General features: G+C 36.8%; 1 protein-coding gene across 6 annotated transcripts in view; it reads left to right on the top strand.

Moving 5' to 3' along the window:
- OPHN1 (oligophrenin 1) overlaps positions 1–20155 on the top strand; it is a 603167-nt gene that overhangs the window by 444631 nt on the left and 138381 nt on the right. For all 6 annotated transcript variants that reach the window (XM_033439137.2, XM_033439136.2, XM_033439135.2 and 3 more), the window contains 3 exons: positions 10828–10912; positions 15951–16009; positions 17169–17274. In XM_033439137.2, coding sequence (XP_033295028.1) covers positions 10828–10912; positions 15951–16009; positions 17169–17274 — 250 coding nt within the window. The remainder of the gene's footprint in view (positions 1–10827; positions 10913–15950; positions 16010–17168; positions 17275–20155) is intronic.

Genomic DNA, 20155 nt, shown 5'->3' with positions numbered 1-20155 from the left:
TCTTAGGCAGTTCCAGACACTTTCCTGGACTCCCTCCCGGCTAGCTGTGGCACACTAGCCCACTTCAGGCTGTGTTCACATAGGCAACCCCAGTCCTCTCCCTGGGATCTGACCTCTGAAGCCCAAGCCTCAGCTCCCAGCCTCCACCCGCCCTGTCGGGTGAGCAGACAAGCCTCTCAAGCTGGTGAATGCTGGTCGGCACTGATCCTCTGCACAGGAATCTGTCTGCTTTGCCCTCTGCGTGCCTTTTTGTGCTCTCCTCTGTGGCTCCAAAGCTTCCCCACCACCACCCCTCTGTCACCGCCAGTGAAGGGGCTTCCTAGTGTGTGGAAACTTTTCCTCCTTCACAGCTCCCTCCAATAGGTGCAGGTCCTGTCCCTATTCTTTTGTCTCTGTTTTTTCTTTTTTTTTTTTTTTTTTTTTGCCCTACCCAGGTACGTGGGGAGTTTCTTGCCTTTTGGGAAGTCTGAGGTCTTCTGCCAGCGTTCAGTAGGTGTTCTGTAGGAGTTGTTCCACATGTAGATGTATTTCTGATGTATTTGTGGGGAGGAAGGTGATCTTTACGTCTTACTCCTCCATCCACCTTGAAGGTCTCTCTCAAGACTGCTTTTTGAAGACTGCTTAGAACACCTTTCCCTAAGTGCTCTGATCTACCCTGACTGTCTTTCAGTATTTTTACACTTTCTGTAGACTTTGTCTTTCTGGTGCTAGCTTTAGATTAATCTTAGACCTCTAGTCCTCTTTATTTCTCATGAATGAACTTTGCCCAGCATTGCCCTTGTTTTCTACAAAGGTTTGTGGAGGGGGACTATGAGTGATACCTCACTGGGATTTGGTGTTTATTTTCCTACTTACAATTAATTTGGAATTTGGGTGTTCTCTGTGTTTTCATGTGGAGGGCATGGCTTTGTGTACTTTTATGTGTTTCTAGTGGTTCTGTGTTGATTTATGGAGGATGTGTAGGGAGATTTAGATTTTTCATGGCCACAATTACCTCAACATAAGCATTTCCTATATGATTAAAAATGCTTTGCAAATATTTTAATGGCTGCATAATATTATGATAGACAAAAGAACCAAAATTTATCAGATCATTTCCTTCTTATTGAGCATTTTATTTGTCTCCTTTTTTGTGATTACATAATTTGTGGATGAAGTCGTTCTAATGTTTACTTTGCATAGATTTGCTGAAGTAGAATTATTTTCTTAAGGTTATAAATATTATTAATAATCTTGATATAATTTGAATCCAGGGAGAACCAGTAGATCACATATGGATTTATTTTAATCAGCTAACTAAGGTTGCTTCCATCTTTTTTTCAGGTAGCACCCCTGTCTTCTACATATATAGCAGGAACCAGGTCTGAAATAGCTGGGAGGCATCAGTGTGGCTATTTCTGGTGTTTACAACCAGTATCTCTGCTTATTGATGGAACCATGTGCCATTATTGGTTATTAAATATTTGAAGATCTCCTGCAGCCGTAGTTTATAATATTTGTTTTCCTATGAGTGTATTGTCTTTTATCACTCTACTTGGGACACATACATATACAGCAACAACAAAAGGACAAGTGACCTTTATTTCAGCTCTCCTTTAGTCTGCCATCCCTGGGTTTTATAAGTGAAGAAGGGAGATAAGCAAGAGACTGAGCTGGCAAGGCTGTAACTTGGTGAACCTGATCAATCCTCACATTAATCATTACTGCCTTCATGACTTGTGTCAGAGACTGATAGTCTCATTTTTCCTCCACTTTCTATTAGTGACTTCTCTTTCTTCCTCTCAGTCGATCAGTTTTATCAACTGCAAGTAATCAAAGCTTATCTTACTATTAATGCAACCAGAATTTTCACAGTAATATCATATTACTCATGTTTTCTTCATTAGTTGGTACACTCTGACATGACTCGTGTGTTTTAGAGGAGCCACTATGACCTTGCTATTGTGGGGGTATTTTTGTTGTTGTGTTTTTTTTTTGTTTTTCTGCCTCTAAATGTGAGGGAAATAAACATTGTGCCCTCATTTGGAGTGGTGGTTAGAACTTTGACCAAGATATTCCTATGATTATTTTTACTCCCAATCTTATTATCTATCACATAACAAAACACAACAGGAAAACAGCCTCACCCTAGAATCACATTTGAGAAGTTGTTATTCAAAAACAAAACAAAACAAAACAAAACTTCCCAGGCCTAACCCTGGACCCAATGAAACAGTCTCTTGTCTTGGGATCCAGGAATCTGTATTTCACAAAGCTTCCCTAATGTCTCTGGTGCCGTTTGTCACCTGACTATAGGCTCATTTTGGGGATGCATAGTTTCAGTGCATATTCTACATCAAACGATGACCCCAATATAGCTGTCAAATGGTCATCTCTGTTCCAGTTTCTAGAACTTGTTAACCTTCCTGTATATTCATGATGTGCTCCAGGGTGCATACAAAACTTCATTTTCTAATATGCTCAGAATGTCATTCCCAAACCAAGAGCCTATAAAAATTCATTTGGTTTTCTGCGAATTGAATGGTTTTTTTTACATGTTAATTCTTCTGTTAATTTGAAATTGAATATGTTTGGTTGTGAAATAGGGATCTAACTGAATTTTTTCCAAATTATTAATTTTCTATGCTCCATTTATTGAATGTCTTCTTTTTTCACTAATTTATAATGCTGCTTTTATTGTATATTAAGTTCTTATATTTACATGATGATCTTTTCATGAGCTCTTCACTTTTTCCATTTGTTATTCTTGTACTAGTATGACCTTGTTATTGTTGTAGCATCTTTAATCATTTTCCTATCAAGTAGCACAAATTCTCCCCAATTATTCTTCTTTAAAAAAATGTTTAAACCATTTTTGCCAACTCATTGTCCCATGTAAACTTTTTATCATGTTCCAGAAAACATAAACTTTTTGACATTTTTATTTGAATCCTATTAAATCTAAAACTTAATTGGAGTCAAGTTGATAACTTTTCAATATTTAGTCTTTCTGTACAGAATCACAGTATATGTTTTCATTTATGCAGTTTTCTTTTTATATTTTATACTTTTTTTCTAGATAAGTCCTAAATATTTACGTATATTTATTCCTAGGTTTGATTATGAAAATAACATATACACACACACACATGCACAGAGTACCATTTTTCCTATTATCAATAAATTTTTGAACTGATTATTGCTAGTGTATAAGATGCTTATGATTTTTGTATCTTTATTTTCTGACCAAGGATTTTAACAAGATTTCCTGTGAGTTTTAACAATTTTTTAATTGTTTATTTTGGGTTTTTCGGGTGGACAGTTACGTCATTGATAAATAATTCTTACTCTATCTCCTTTCCAACAGCTCTAAGTTTCCTATTCCTTGTTTAATTACATTAAATGTCCTAGCTGTTCACTGCCTTTGCCATTCATTAAAATCATCTGGAGAATTTAAAAAACAACCAAGACTCACCTCCAGAGGTTCTGATTTACTTTACATGGAGAGGAGCCTGGACATTGTTATTTTCAAAGTTTCTCAGAGATTTCTAGAAGTTAGGTTTGAGAATCATTGTTCAAAACACTCTGATCCAATGATAAGTAGTAGTGGTGAAAGAAGGATTCCTTTCTGGCTTCTGATCTTAAGCTTTAACTATGATATCAACTGATCATTTGAGACAGATTCAGTGGTGTACTGGATGTGCTCATACTGGCTCATGAGACCTGACTTTGCACATCTTTTCCAAACTTCAAGTTTATTGACATCGTGGTAGCTTGGAATTGGCCCCACTCCACAGAATTTGGCAAATGCTGCAAATCAAGGCTCCCCTCCTCTCCCAGCATACTATTGTAAATATTTCCTTCTATTCCTAATCTAAGGGAAATTTTTATCTTCATTACTATTTGAGTTTTATTGAAGCCACCTTTCATCATATTGACAACTTATCACCAAAGTTTTAAAACTTTCTATTTCTTGCAGTATTTTTTTTTCAGATGGATGCCTGTATTCTGATTCTTCAGAGTGTTTCCCTTATTTTGAGCTACATTGACTTTTCCTGGCCCTAATAACTTTTCAGTTTGTTGTTTCTATTACATTATAGACAAGGAGGAGTCAAATTTGGGTTTGTAAGATATTGGTTTGAGTTCTTGCTCAAACTTTCAGGTCCAAATGAGTAGAAAAGCGAAACATTACTCCAACAATCACTGCTGTGGTAAACCTCAGATTCAGAGGGTAGTTCGTTTGGGTGGAAAAGAAAATCTCAGTCACTAACTTAGAGGAATATCTTGACTGCATGTTTCTCCAATAATTCTCTATAAATACTATCTTGTCACAAAGATGTGCATAAGAATTAGGCAATATAAAGCTGAAATTGGCATTCTCTGAGAAGTAATTGGAATTCAGAAATCATAGTCATGTCAGTTACATGCAGACCCATATGTTTTACAATCAAATGAGCTGAAATTTGGGTAGATAGGTTCTTTTGAAGATTAAGAAGCCTAAATGTGACACATGGCTAAATTTATGGCCACTTTACTTTCACTGAGAATGGACAGGCCTTGGGCAGGGCCAAGATTTTACACAAATAAGGCTGCAGTAATCTTCAGAATATACCAATTACCAATTTATATAGGAGGATATTATTCTCATTCAAGCAATTGAAGTGTTGATTCTATAGCTGGGAATCTTTTGCCTTTACTTAGTGCAAAAGGATGAAGCTTACCTACTATATGCCAGACACTCTTCTGAGAGAAAAGGATTATATAAGGGGAAGCACAGGCACAAGCTTAAAGTGGTTGCCCCTCTGGAGGGCATAGGCACTAAACCTTGTGGGCATCACTGCAGCACCTTCTCTGCCAGCATGCAGAGTGCAAGAGCTATGGAGGTGTGACTACTTCCACATGTATTTTGATGGGTGGAGGCAAAGGGCTGTTGTAAGCCATGGCCACCACAGAGAGTCCCCACTGGTGCAATGCCAAATGGAGCTGTGGGAATGGGGCTGCCTCCATTACCCCGGACTAGTAGAACCACATGTATGCAGTTTCAGCCTGGGAGTCACCCGCACTGAACTCTGACCCAGGAGAGCTGCAGAATGTGCTGTGCCGACCAAGCCATGGGAGCAGGGCCACCCAAAGCCTTGGGGACAGGACCACTACCCCAGTGTGTCTAGAAGGCAGGATCCCCATGCAAACTGGCCTTAAGTTTTGGGACTTGCTCAGTACCAGTACCCCTTTCTATTTTCTTATTTCTTCCTTTTGGAATGGGAGTGTTTGTTCTATGCCTGTCCCATGTTTGTATTTTGGAAGCACCTAACATGCTTGATTTCGCAGGTTGCCAGCTGGAGAGCAGTTTGCTTCAGGATGAATTATCTCACCAGTATCTGATTTAGATGATATTTAGATAAGACATTGAACTTAGACTTTTTTTTAAATCATAAACTTTATTTAACCCTATATATTAAGAATATTACCAATTTAATATGTAATATAACAAATTATTAATGAGATATTTTACATTCCTTTTTGTACTAATTCTTCAAAATGTGGTGTCTATTTTATACTTACAGAATATCTCAACTCCAACTAACCGCTATTTTTCCTTCCATTTTTATTGAGATATAATTGACATATATATGTTTAAGGTGTACAAAATAATGATTTGACTTACATACATCATGAAATGATTACCACAATAAGCTTACTAAAAATCCATAGTCTCATATAAATATAGCATAAAAGAAATAGAAAATAAGATTTACTGTTTTAACAACTTTCATATACAACATAGAGCAGTGTTAATTATCTTTGTCATGTTGTAAATTACATATCTAGTACTTGCTGATCTTATAACTAGAAGCTTGTACCTTTTGACTACCTTCATCTAATTCCCCCTTCCCCCATGCCCTGTCTCTGATAACCACAAAGCTGATCTCTTTTTCTCTGAATTTGTTTGTTGGTTTTTGAAGTATAATTGACCTACAGCAGTGTGTTAGTTCCTGGTACACAAGATAGTGATTCAATATTTCTGTACATTTAAAAATGATCACCATGATAAGTATAGTTGTCATCTGTCACCTTACAAAGATATTACATAATTATTGACTATATTCCCCACACTGTACATTTCATAATGTAACTAGAAGTTTAATCTCCCTAACCTATTTCTTTCCTCCCCTCAACCACTACTCCACTGACAACCACCTGTTTATTCTATCTGTGACTCTGTTTGGTTATGTTTTCACGTTTGTTTTGTTTTTTTTAGATTCCACATGTAAGTGAAATCATACAGTATTTGTCTTACTCTGTCTGACTTATTTCACTTAGCATAATACCCCCTAGGTCCACCCATGCTGTGACAAGTAGCAAGATTTCATTCTTTTTTATGGCTGAGTAATATTCCACTATGTATATATAACATATATTCCTTATCCATTCATTTGTCGATGGACACTTAGGTTGAACCTAACATATGGGTGCATATATCTTTTCAAATTAGTGTTTTCATTTTCTTCGCATAAATACCCAGAGTGGAGTTTCTGGATTTTATGGTAGTTTTATTTTCAATTTTTTAAGGAATCTTCATATTGCTTTCCATAGGGGCTGCACCAGTGTACATTCCTACCAACAGTGAATGAGTGTTCTTTTCTCCACATCTTCACCAACACTTACTATTTCTTGTCTTTTTGATAATAGCCATTCTGACAGATGTGAGGTGTTAGCTCATTGTAGTTTTGATTTGCATTTCCCTAATGATTTTGAACATCTTTTCATGCGCCTGTGGCTATCTGTATATCTTCTTTGGAAAAATCTCTATTCATGTCCTCTGTCATTTTTAAAATTGTGTTGTTGGTTTCTTTGAAGTGGAATTATATGATTTCTTTTTTATATTTTGAATATAATATATATATATATTATCCTTGTATATATCCTTGTTGTGTGTGTGTGTGTTGTATATGTGTGTGTGTGTATACATATATATATATATATTCTTGTTGGATATATCATTTGCAAATATCTTCTTGCATTCAGTAAGGTGGCTTTTCATTTTGTTGATAGTTTCCTTTTCTGTGCAAAAGCTTTGTAAGTTGATGTAGTCTCACTTTTTTTTTGCTTTTATTTTCCTTGCCTGAGGAGACATATTCCAAAAAATATTACTAAGACTGATATCAAAGAGCCTACCACTTATGTTTTCTTCTAGATGTTTTATGGTTTCAGGTCTTGTATTTAAGCATTTAATTCATTTTGAGTTTATTTTTGTATGTGGCATGAGAAAGTAGTCCAGTTTGATTCTTCTGCATGTAACTAGCTGTCCAGTTTTCCCAAACCATTTATTGGAAAGAGGGTCTTCTCTCCATGGTATATTCTTGCCTCCTTTGTCATAGGTTAATTTACTATATAAGCATGGGTTTATTTCTGGATGCTCTATGCTGTTTCATTGATCTATGGGACTGTTTTTGTGCCAGTACCATACTATTTTTATTACTGTAGCTTTGTAGTATAGTTTGAATTCAGGACATGTGATACGTCTACTTCTGTACTTCTTTCTCAAGTTTGTTTTGGCTATTTGGGGTCTTGTGTTTCCATACAAATTTTAGAATTATTTGTTCTACTTTTGTGGAAAATGCCATTTGTATTTTGATAGGGATTTCATTGAATATTATATTACTGTTATTTCTTTCTAGTTTAATTTCATATTGGTGTAAGGTTTTATTCTTTTGAATTTATTAAGGTCTGTTTTATGGCCCAGAATGTGGTCTATCTTAATGAATGTTCTATATGAACTTTAGAAGAATGTGTATTCGCTTTTGTTGGATGAAGTAGTCTATAAATGTCAATTAAATCCAGCTGATTGATGATGCTGTTCAGTTCAATTACTTACTGATTTTTTAACCATTGTATCTGTCAATTACCAATAAAGGGGTGTTGAAAAGCACATGTTTCAGTGCTTTTTTGTTGGATGCATATCTTTTAAGGATAGGTATGTATCCTTGGAGAATTAATCCTTCTATTTAATGGCCCTCTTTATCCCTGATAATTTCCTTGATCTGAAGTCTGCTTTGTTTGAAATGAATAGAGCTACCTCAGCTTTGTTTTTGATTAATGTTAGCGTGGTATATCGTTCTCCGTCCCTTTTTTAATCTATATGTCTCTTTATATTTGAAGTCGGTTTCTTGTAGATAATATATAATTAAGTCTTATTTTATAATACACTCTGACAGTCTGTGTATTTTCATTGGTGTATTTATACCGTTGACATTTAAAGTGATTATTGATATAGTTGGATTAATACCTACCATACTTGCTACATTTTTCTGGTCATGGTCCTTGTTCTTCATTTCTCTTTTCATTTTCCACTCTTTTTCTGCCTTCTCTGGGTTTAACTGAGTATTTTTTATGATTCTATTTTTTCTATTCTGTTAACGTATAAATTATACTTTTTTAAAACTCATTTTTAGTGGTTGCCCTTGCATTTGCAACATACATTTACAATTTATCCAAGTCCTCTTTCAAATAATACCATACCACTACACTGTTAGTGCCAGTACTTTATAACAGAATGTTTCTAATTCCTCTCTTTAATCCCTTATAACATTTTTGTCATTCATTTCACTTTCATAAGCTATAATCACTGAATACATTGTTGCTATTATTTTAAACTTTTATCTCTTAGACCAGTTAATAATAAGAGTAATAGTGTTTTGTTTACCTTCATTTATTCCTCCTCTAATACTCTTCATTTCTTTATGTAAATATGAATTATTGACCTATAGGTTTCTCTGTGAAGAACTTCTTTTAACATCCCTTGCAAGGGAGATCTACTGGTGACAAATTTTCTCAAATTGTAGATTTGTAGATCAAACAATTGTCCTTGTTTTTATTTCCTCTATTGTCTTTTGTTTATCTGAGAAAGTATTTATTTCTCATTCATCTTTGAAAGGTAATTTCTTTCTTTCAGGCTGGTCTTTTTTTTCCTTTTAACACTTTAAATATTTCATTCCACTCTCTTCTTGTTTACATGGTTTCTTGAGAAAAGTTGGAATAATTCTTATTGTGCTCTTCCTTCAGTAAGGTGTTTTTTTCTTCTGGCTTCTATCAAGATTTTTTCTTTGTCTTTGGTTTTATTCAGTTTGATTGTGGTATACCTAGGTGTAGATTCTTTTGATATGTATCCTGATTGGTGTTTTCCAAGATTCCTGGATTTGTGGTTTTGTGTTTATTATTAGTTTTCAGAAATTCTCAGTCATCATTGCTTAAGATATTTCTGCTGTTCCTTTTTCTCTTTCTTCTCCTTCTAGTATTCCCATTGCATGTATGTTACACCTTTTGTTATTGTCCCACAGTTTTTGGATATTCTCTTCTGTCTTTTTCTTTCTTTCTTTTTTTTCCTCATTGCATTTTATTTTTGGAAGTTTATACTGACATATCTTCAAGTTCACTGATTATTTTCTCACCTGTGTCCATCAAAGGAATTCTTCATTCTGTTATGGTGTTTCTGATTTCTAAAATTTCCTTTTGATTCTTTCTTAAGGCTTCTATCTCTCTGCTTACATTAATCCAACTCCTTTTTTTAATGTTGTCCACTTTACCCATTATGGTCCTTGGTATATTAATCATAGTTGTTTTAAATTCCTAGTTTGATAATTATAAAGTATCTGCCATATCTGAGTCTTATTATGATGCTTTCTGTGTTTCTTGAAATTTTTTTGTCTTTTAGTGTTTTCTTGTAATTTTTGTTGCAAACCAGACATTATGGGTAAAAGGAACTGAGGTAAATGGGTCTTTAGCATGAGGTTTTATTTATCTGACTAGAGTTTAGCTTGTGTTTTTTGGTTGCTGTAACTGTAGGTCTCAGGGGCTAAACTTACCTCTGGTGTCCTTGTTTTTATTTCCTCTCTTGTCTTTTGTTTTCCCTAGAGACTTCTTAAATATTGTCTGAGAAGAATAATTCTTTTAGTCATACTCCCTTGTTATTATCCAGGAAGCCTGTTGATATGGTGGTAAGGTGTGAGGGCAGGGGTAGTGTTCTACAATTCTACAGTTATGTGTCAGTATTTTAGTGAACCTGTACTTCTGGCCTGTGACTTTCACAAGCATTTCTCAGTTTTGTTTCAGTTTTCTCCCTTGGAAGAGACAGGAAGGGATTTCATATCTGGAATTGGGAAATTTCCCCCTTCCCAGGTCAGTTAAGCTCTGTTAAAGTAGTTTCTCTTGAGGGTAGGCCTTATTAAGAAGAATGAAATGCTCTGTGCATATTTTTAAATGGCTAATTTTCTTATCCCCTTCTCAGAATTACAGTAACATGAGGGAATTTTTCTCAGATCTTCACTGTGAGAACCTGATAGGGCTCCTGGAGGTAAAACTCACAAAAATTTGGGAGTCCCCTAGGACTGGGCCTGCTTAAAATTTTTAACTCTCAATCTTGTCCACACTGAGCCACTAGCAATTTGCCAATTACAGATTGGGTTTTCCTAGCCCTGTACTGTTTCCCAAGGAGTTTTCTAACCTTGGGCTTCTGCTCTATAAGTTTTGATTCTCTGTATGTGCCTGTCTGTTTATTCAGTTTGCCCTATGACCTCAGTTCTCTGATGGAACTAAGAGGAGTTGACTTTCAGTTTGTTCCATTTTTTTTTCTTATTGTGTGAATGAAAGAGGTGGCTTCCAAGCTCCTTACATCCCTAGCTGGAATATAAGGGAATTTTTGAGACCTCAAAAACATGTTTGTTGTAAAGTTTTCATCTTTTGAAAACTGGTTAGAGTAACCATCTTTTAATTAATGCACTTTAAATGTAAGATAAAATGTAAGATCTTGTGGAATGTTAACTTATTTCTCATTTTTTTCTTCTCAAATAGATCCTAAATGTCCAGGAGATGTTGATTTTCATAATAGTGACTGGGACATTAAGACAATCACCAGCTCCTTGAAATTCTACCTCAGGTATATCTGATATGATTTGGAACATTCCTTTTCAGAGTTGATGAAATATTTCTGGATGGAGATTGGAGTTAATGTGGTCCCAATTTTGGGAGGTTGGATAGGATTGCTAAAGAAAAAAATAGTGAAAAAAATTTCTGTCAAAGAAGAATGTGCATTAGGAGACTTTTTAAAATTTGGGAATTTAAGCGAGGGAAGCATTAAAATAATAGAATAGTTATTGAAATATGGCTTTTTTGAAGAAAATTGGCTTTAAAAAAGATTATTTAAAAATCACGCCCTTAAAATAATTGAAGTTTTGCCATTGTGCACAGATAGGGTGATGTCACAAATGGACTCACTAGTAAAATCAAGAGTTGTGACATTTCAAGGTTGTTAACATGTTTTGGTGGATAATAACCATTTTAAAACATTAAATTGCATTTACACAAACATAATTTGTGTATTTGTATGTCTTTTGTTAAAATGGCAATAAAACCCAAAAAACTACAACCATAAAAATGTTAGAACTGAATGAAGTGATGGCAGTCGGGAAAAAAATTAACTTACAAGCAAAATTTGGGGATGCACAATGATGATGAATATATCATTCAGTTTATTGGCATAGATTTATATTACGTAAAAATATTTGTGACATATGCACTTTTTAAAGTCATTCATTTCTTACCATTTTCTATGTCCCATGTATGCACCATACTTTATGTGGTAAAATGTCTTCTTCTCAATTACTGTACTCTTTAGACATTAAGATAGGTACTTTAGCTATGGGAAATGTCATTAATCCAAAATAGATTGGGTCCCAGATATTGCTATTAAATGACCTTCTGCTGTAGCATCATCTTAGAACTTTAAGTAAACATGAACGCTCTTTCCAGGGGTATTTCTCCTGCATATGCCGAAGAAGAAAAGCACTGGTGTTGGAGGGTTTATTCTGTGCTAGGCTGTGTTCTAGTTGCTTACGTTGACAATATCATTGTTTTTTTCTCACAATAATCTTATAAGGTAGGTGTTACCATACTCATTTTACAGATGAAGAAATTAAATCATATCCCTCCCCCATTAAGTGATATTCATGATCGTGGCTCATATTATTTGAACCTAAGTATCTCTGACTTATAAGGCCACTGGTATTGGAGCACCTTATTCCCCTATTCCCCACTGCCCAGGGGCTGTGGCCTTCTTGGAGTTGCTTGGGTAATTTAAGAAAGACAGAGCAATCTGCTATGCATACTTTCAGGAGACTCGTGATGATGAGAATAATGCAAGTAAATAACTCTGTGTCTCTAGCCTCCTTAAAAGGAGTTAGTTTTTTCAGAGATTTATATAGAGTAAGTCCCTCCCACATTACGTCTTTCCCAGCTTATCCCATAACAAGCAGTGTAGCTCTTTTGAAAGATGAGAAGATCGAGCCTGAAAGTTTGAGTGGCCTGTACCCCCAATAAGAGATATTTGTTCTTAAGTGTCTTATCCATGAACATTTAATATGTACTAGCCAGTCAACACCCTTTAGATTTCTTAAATGTGTCAGTATTTTCATAGTGGACTTCCTCCATCTGTGTTCTAGGCACCTAACTCACCCCTTGTCTCCAACACTTCTAGAAAATTACTGTAAAAAACATCCCTTCTCTCTTCTGTATCTTTACCCTCTCTCATTCAACAGGCTTTTTCCTCTCAGCATGTAAATATGCTCCAACATTACACATCTCTTTGCATTCATTTATTCTACCGTTCACTAAACCATTCAGTAAACATTTCCTGACCTACTCTATGCCTAGCATGGTGTCTGGCAGTAGCCATACAGTTGTGAGTAGATATGACCTTAAAAAGGTTATAGTCCAGTGAAGTGGACAAAAGACAAATAATTATACAAATGTGCTATGATAAGTTCTCTGAAGGAAAAGTGCAAGGTGCTATGCAGTCATATAATAGGAAGGCCTAACTTATTCTGGTTTTTAGTTTGGAATGATGTTTGAATTATAACTTGGAGTCAACTGGGGATGGAGGGAGGCATTTCCAGACAGAAATAACTTCATATGCAAAGACTTTGAAGCAAGAGGAAGACCCTTTTAAGAAACTACATGTACCAGTTTACGTGGAGTATTGAGTGTAGACAGGGAGGGAGAGATATGTAGGGGCCAGATCATACAAGGGCTTTTAGGACATTTTAAGAATTGGGGTATGAATTTGTATTAAAAGGAATGAGAATATATTGAAAGATTTTTAAGCAGGAGGTTATATGATGAGATTTGCATTTTGAGAAAAACATAGAGAGATGAGATTAGAGAGAGGCAAAATAAGTAGAGGTGGAAACCAATTAGCAAGCTATTGCTGTGGTCCCGGAAAGAGATGATGCTTCTGTGTGGACTAGGGAGTAGCGGTGGGGATAGATAGAAATAAGCATATTCAAGAGATTTAGGGAGTAAACTTGGATATGAAGATGGAGGAGAGGGAGATAAAAGAATGGCTTCCACATTTCCCGCCCATACAACCAAATGATGGTCATACATTTACTGATTTGGGAAACATAAGAAAATGACTAAATTTGAGGGATATGACAAGTTAGGTTTTGGATATGTCAAATTTGGGTGTCTTTGAAGAAATCAGGAGAAGAATTTTAAGTAGGCAATTTGATATATAGGAAATATATAGGAATGAAACTCAAGAATTCTGGGCTCGAGCTAAAAAATTGAGAATCATCAACAGTGTAGATGATAATTGGAGTCAGGAGCTTAGATGAGATTGCCTAGTGAGATATTTCACCCCTTCCCAATCTAGCTTCAGTGTATGAAGTAATATACACTCCCTGTCTCTGCTTCTTAATGTCCCAGTTTACTCCTTAACCCACTGCAGTCTGACTCCCGCCCCCTCTGCTCTACTGAAGCTGCTCTTGCCAAGGTCACCAGTGATTCCCTCAATTCTAAACACAATGGACAATTGTCAGCCTTTACCTTATTTGACCTCTTTGTAGCATTTGAAGCTGTTAACAAGCCCTCCTTGAAACTTTCTTCTTTTCGATTCTGCTAATCCATTGCTTTTGGATTTTCTCTCACCTCTGACAATTTTTAGAAGTCCCTTTTATGGACTTTCTACCTGGTATTTCCTAGGGCTTTCCTCTCTTTTTACTACACTGAGGGGATGGAAAATTCAAATATCCACAAGAGCCAGGACATGAAAATGACTGAAGTAGACTGCTTTTATGTTAAACATGTTGCATATAAAACCTTTACTTGCATAGCAATCCCTTTGTTTATATATAAACAGCAATATTCTTTACTTCCACAAATAACCATATGGACCCAATATAGACAGATCTTTCAGTTTTTCAATAGAGGCAGACAATATTGACTTTTATGTGTAATATACAATTTTTTCGTATTCTGATGACTCATTCAATTCCATTTCTTTTTTACACACTACTCTGGACAGGGAAGAATTGTTGAAAGGTCTCATGTAGCTGTTGGCTGCCAGTTTGTCATCTTTCCTTGAGCAGTGGTATCTGTTCTCACGGTTCTAATCACCCTCCTAGGCTCATGATTTCCACATCTACTTCTCAGATCTAGAAAGGCACTCCATCCATCTTCCTAATAAACATCTGCCTTTGGCTATCCCAGAAACCCTTCTGACATAGCATCTCCACTTCCCTCTCAATCAATTTCTAATCTATTCAGTCACCCAAACCAGATTACTCTCTCCGTCACCAGCATATGCAATTATTGAAGCTCTGTCTTTAATGTCTTTCAAATGACTCTTCTCACATTTTCTTTCTATCCCTAATGGCACTATTTTCGTTTAGGCCTTTATTATTTCTCACCTAGATTACTACAATAATAGCAGTGGCAAGCAGTATAAAGTAGTGATTAAGAACATGGACTTGAGACAGACTGCTAAATTCTGCCACTTACTAATTGTGTGGTCTAGGATGAACTATTTAACTTTTCTGAAGCTCAGTTTCCTTATCTATAAAGTGGAGATAATAACAATATCTACCTTACAGGGTTGTCATGAGAATTAAGTGAGTAAATATATATAAACCACTTAGAACAGTGGATAGTTTGTTATTATTATTATTAGTGTATTACTTCCTTCCTCTGAGCCATGCATCACCTACATTTTGTATATGGAACTCTCCTCAACTAGACTATTAGCTCCTTGGAGGTTTAGACTATGTCTAATTCATCTGGATCCCCAATACCTGGCACAATGCCAGTCACAAGTAGGTGCTCAGCCAACATTTTTTTTTTTTTGGCTGCACCACACAGCAAGCAGGATCTTAGTTCCCCAACCAGGGGTTGAACCCATTCCCCCTGCAGTGGAAGTATGGAGTGTTAACCACTGGACCGCCAGGGAAGTCCCTCAGCCAATATTTTTTGACTAAATAAAGAAACCTATTTGAGGCTCAATTTCCTTCTCCATTAAATGGGTATTTGAATTACTGCTTCACCTCACAGGATCTTTGGAAGGATCAAATGGGAGGACAGATATAAAAGCACTTTGGGGGCTTCGCTGGTGGCGCAGTGGTTGAGAGTCCGCCTGCCGATGCAGGGGACGCGGGTTCGTGCCCCGGTCTGGGAAGATCCCACATGCCGCGGAGCGGCTAGTCCCGCGAGCCATGGCCGCTGAGCCTGCGCATCTGGAGCCTGTGCTCCGCAACGGGAGAAGCCACAACAGTGAGAGGCCCTTGTACTGCAAAAAAAAAAAAAAAAAGCACTTTGGCAACTGAGGAACTATCCAACTGTAAGGACTTCATAGTAGCATTCATAGTGGGTCCACTTTGGAATTTTGCAGGACTGATTTGTGCCTCTTTTCACTTTGGGGAACTAATTGGAGACCCTGCACAAGGTCTCAGCTCATACTTTTATAGGTCTTCTGTCAAATTACTAGCAACTAGGATTCCTCTGACAAAGTTTCAGATGAAGAGAGAAATGTATGTAGTCATTAATCTGTGGAGCTCAGAAACTTCAGCCTTGCTGCTCACAGAACTGCGCATCTAAGGCCTTGCTACTCCCTCCCCAAAGGAACTTACAGTCTTCATTAATTTCAGGAATCTTTCTGAACCTGTCATGACCTATAGACTTCACAAAGAGCTGGTCTCTGCTGCCAGTAAGTATTTATGTTACTTAGTTAATTGTGTTGTCCTCGCTTCTAAGTAATATTTACAGCAACAAGCCTAGAAGACTGCTTGAGGGAAAGTGAGGGAAAAAACAAACATATACACAGATTTTGTCCACTGTCAAATGAGAGTATTCTTACTTGCTAACTCAAGTGTTGTATTATTTTTCATAAATCAATGTTAGTTGAGTGAATTGGAGAAAACTGGCTAACGAGGGATATGACAGGTCTGAGGATTTTATTGATTGATTTTGCCTCTTACATCAGAACAAGATGGCTCACATTGCCAGGGGACAGCAAAATGTTTCCATTACAGTTACTATTTCAGCATGTTTTCAGCACTTTGCCTTTTCAAATGCTTTTCAATTGTGTTGTGAATTATTATTCCTAATCTTTTAGTGCTAGCATCACATTTTTTTAGATGATAAGACCAATGGTGAGGGTGGAAGGGTACACAGGAAATAAGGCATATGGAATCACTTAAAAAGTTGGCAGCTGAAGAAGCATTAAAAGTTTTGACTGAGGCCACTGTATGAGTATCCCTCCCTACCTTGATGTGACTCTTCTGCATTACGCCTTGTATGGTATTCAGGAAAATGATTCAGGGGATTTGTCTTCATAATGAATATTTGTTGAGGCAAGAGAGCTTTGATCTTTACTCTGAGGTCTCTCAGTGATTTTCATAGGAACCCAGAGGCAGAAGCATACCTCCTAGTTCCACAAGGAAAGTGGGTGGGCAAGGGATTCCAGCTGGAAGTTTACATGTGGAACTTTAGGAGCAACCTGCTGTATCCAGAATTCTGACTTGCTCTGAGACAGTCTTGTCTTCTCTACTCATATTTCTTTTCTCTTCTCTCTTCTAATTCTTCATCTTTCTAGGCCTATTTCTTTGTTTTCAATCTATGTTTTTATCTTTTAGTCAGTCTCTCTCCCTCCCTCTCTTTCTTTCAGTGTCTGTTTCTTGGTCTCTCTTTGTCATTGTGTCCCTGTGTCTATATATCTCTCTCTTTCCATCTATTTGACTCTATGTGTCTCTGATTGTGTCTGTGTGCACATGTGCACATGTGTGTGTGTGCCTGTGTGTATATGTATGAGAGTTTGCTTGATCCAGTTGCCCAGAAGGCAAAACTATCTCTCTGTTCTCTCTCAGAGTCTGACAACCTGGATTATCGGCTGGGAGCTATTCATTCCTTGGTATATAAGCTACCGGAAAAGAACAGAGAGATGCTGGAACTTCTTATAAGACACTTGGTCAAGTAAGTAACTTCTAGGTTTTCAGGAAGAGTTCCTATTAGAGGGCTGGCCCACATGGTAGCACTGCAGATTAACTGTCTGTCAGCTCATTAAGTCTCAGCCCCCAACTGCTTCATCCTGGGCAGTCTGAGTGCTCTGTGAGAAAGTCAGTTTTCCCTTTACCCTTATATATATATCCTCTCAGGGTCATCATGCATCTTAGTTGAGGGGTTGTCTCAGTTGAATGGTAACACCAGGTAGAATGGTGGCTGAGCACAGGCTTTGCTGTCAGATAAACGTGGGTTCAAATCCCAGCTGTGTAATCTTAGGAAAACCTCTCTTAACCTGTTTGATCATCTATAAAATGAGAGTAGTATTCCCTACCACATAAGACTGTTGTGTGGATTTGAATGAACACAGGTGAAGTACGTGGCACATAGGAAGTTCTCAAGACATGGGAGTTATGATTATGGTCACCTTCTTTGCTTGGGTGTGGCATGTAGGAACAGATAGCAGCATTCCAGAGAGTAGGTCTGGTGATAGGCTCTAAGATGGGTGGGTGTAAGGGCATGTGTGCCCCACTGTGGTGCTTCCTGGCATGAAGGTTCAATGTTGTGAATAAAGATGAATTTACTTGACTCATAAAAGGCTAGCTGCTCTAAGGAAACAGTATGGTGCAGCAGAAAATACTCTGTCCAGGAGTCAGCAAACCTGGGTTCTAGTGTCAGTTCTGCTACTAGCTTTCTTGATGACCACGGGCAGGTCTCTCTTAAGACCACTCCTGGTGTATTAAAAAGTAAATAAGTGAGACAACAAGCTTAGAAAAATTGTGATGCCTTTTAAGTGTTTGTGTTTAACAAAATAAAGCTATCAGCACACTCATAAATGCATTGATGAGATATTTTAACCTCATTTGGAGAATATCTCAAAACACCTAAAATTGAGGCCCTTAGTGAAGGTTAAATGGCCCTCTTTGCCTCCTGCTGTAATAAATCCTGATCACTCTGTACCTCTGGACCTCAGGTTCCCCTGTGATATGATAATATCTCTCCAAGATCTGACCAACTCTGACATTCTAAGTTTTTGTTTTGGAGTTTTTTTTAATACGTCTATAGCCAATATTGCAGACAAATAGGCAGAATTAACAAGACAATAGCTTTTATATTTATTGCCAATGTTTGTAATTTGGGCTAATAGCAAACATTAAAAAGCATTTTCTTTCCAAAAAATTGTTTATGATAATCTCCGTAAAGTACAAAAATCAGCACATGTTGTTAATTTGAAGTTGCCCGGGGAAAAGGGACTTTGGGTTCAAATTTCAGCTTTATTGCTAATTTGCTATGAACCTAAAGAAAGTCCATCCTACTCTCTGGGCCTCAGTTTGGTCATCTATAATATGAGGGGACTGGAATAGCTAATCTCAAAGTGTTCTTCCAGCTCTTACTTTCTAAGAGTCTTAATATGTGACATGAGCCAAGGATTCAATTGAAGATTCTCCTACTAGCAGTTAGTGAGAGACACCTACCTCCCTCCACCAAAAGGCTGGCCATCTACCTTACTTGAATAATCTTGCTCCTCAAAATCCTTGGAACAATAGACACAGACACACAAAACACAGAACTAGAATGACAAATAACCTTAAATATGTGAAAAACTGTGCAAGTTAACTTGTAATAAGAAAAATGCAAATTAAACCTACATTGAGATACCATTTATTGGCAAACCCTAAAGTTTGACCACATTCTGTTTATGAGACTTTGGGGCACAGGGCGTCCAACACATTGCTGGTGTTAATGCAATACAAACACAGACGTACAGGACGGGAATTTGGCAATATCTAACAAATCTGCATTTTCAATTATCCTTTAACCCAGCAACTCCACTTTTAGGCATCTACTCTGAAGATATACCTCCACAAATACAAAACAACATATGCACAAGTTTGTGTCAGTGCAGTGTAATTTTTAGTAACAAAATATTGGAAGCAACATAAATATTCAACAATAAGTGACTAGTTTTGTAAATCATGGTATATTCAAGCAATGTGGTATTATATAGTCATTAAAAAGAATGAGGAAAATATGAATTTTGTTTTTGAAGTGATTTCCAGATGCATTACAAATTTCTGTACAAAAACTTGTACACAAATATTCATAGCAGCATTATCCATAGTTGTCCAAAGGTGGAAACAGCCCATATGACCATCAAATGCTGAATGGAAAAAATAAAATATGGTATAAACATACAATGGAAAATTATTCAGCCATAAAAGGAATCAAGTATATGGATGAACCTTGAAAATATTATGCTAAGTGAAAGAAGCCAGACACAAAAGGCTACATATTACATTACTCCATTTTTATGAAATGACCAGAAAAGACAAATCTATAGAGGCAGAATGTAGGTTAATAGTTGCCTAGGACTGAGACATGGGAAGTAACAGCTAATGGTTACAGGGTTTCTTTTTGGAGTGGTGAAAGTGTTCTGGAATTAGATAGTGATGATTGTTGGACAACTCTGTGAATATATTAAAAACCACTGAATTGTACCTTTTACAAGGGTAAATTTTATGGTACATGAAATATATCTCAATAAAGCTGTTATAAAAACAAACTAATGAAAATGGTTACTATGGAGGTGTTGACCTGAAATAGACTACCAGATATTTCTTCAGCAAAGGTGGGTTTATTTGGGATGAGCAGAGATTTGTAATTTGGAATCTGCAACCATGCCAAACAATGGGCAAGTCCTCACCTGACAAGGGAAGGACAACGCTTTTATAGAGGGGAAAAGGAAGTTGGGAGGGCTATAGTAAACAAAGAGTCCATAGCTTTTCATTGGCTTGGGTCCTTGGCAGGAAAGAAAAATCTGTTTTCTTCCTGTTGGGCTCTGCTATCATGGCAG

Source organism: Orcinus orca, chromosome X, assembly GCF_937001465.1.
Source record: "Orcinus orca chromosome X, mOrcOrc1.1, whole genome shotgun sequence".
In the NCBI taxonomy this organism is placed as follows: domain Eukaryota; kingdom Metazoa; phylum Chordata; class Mammalia; order Artiodactyla; family Delphinidae; genus Orcinus; species Orcinus orca.
This window is presented reverse-complemented; position numbering and strand designations above follow the sequence as displayed.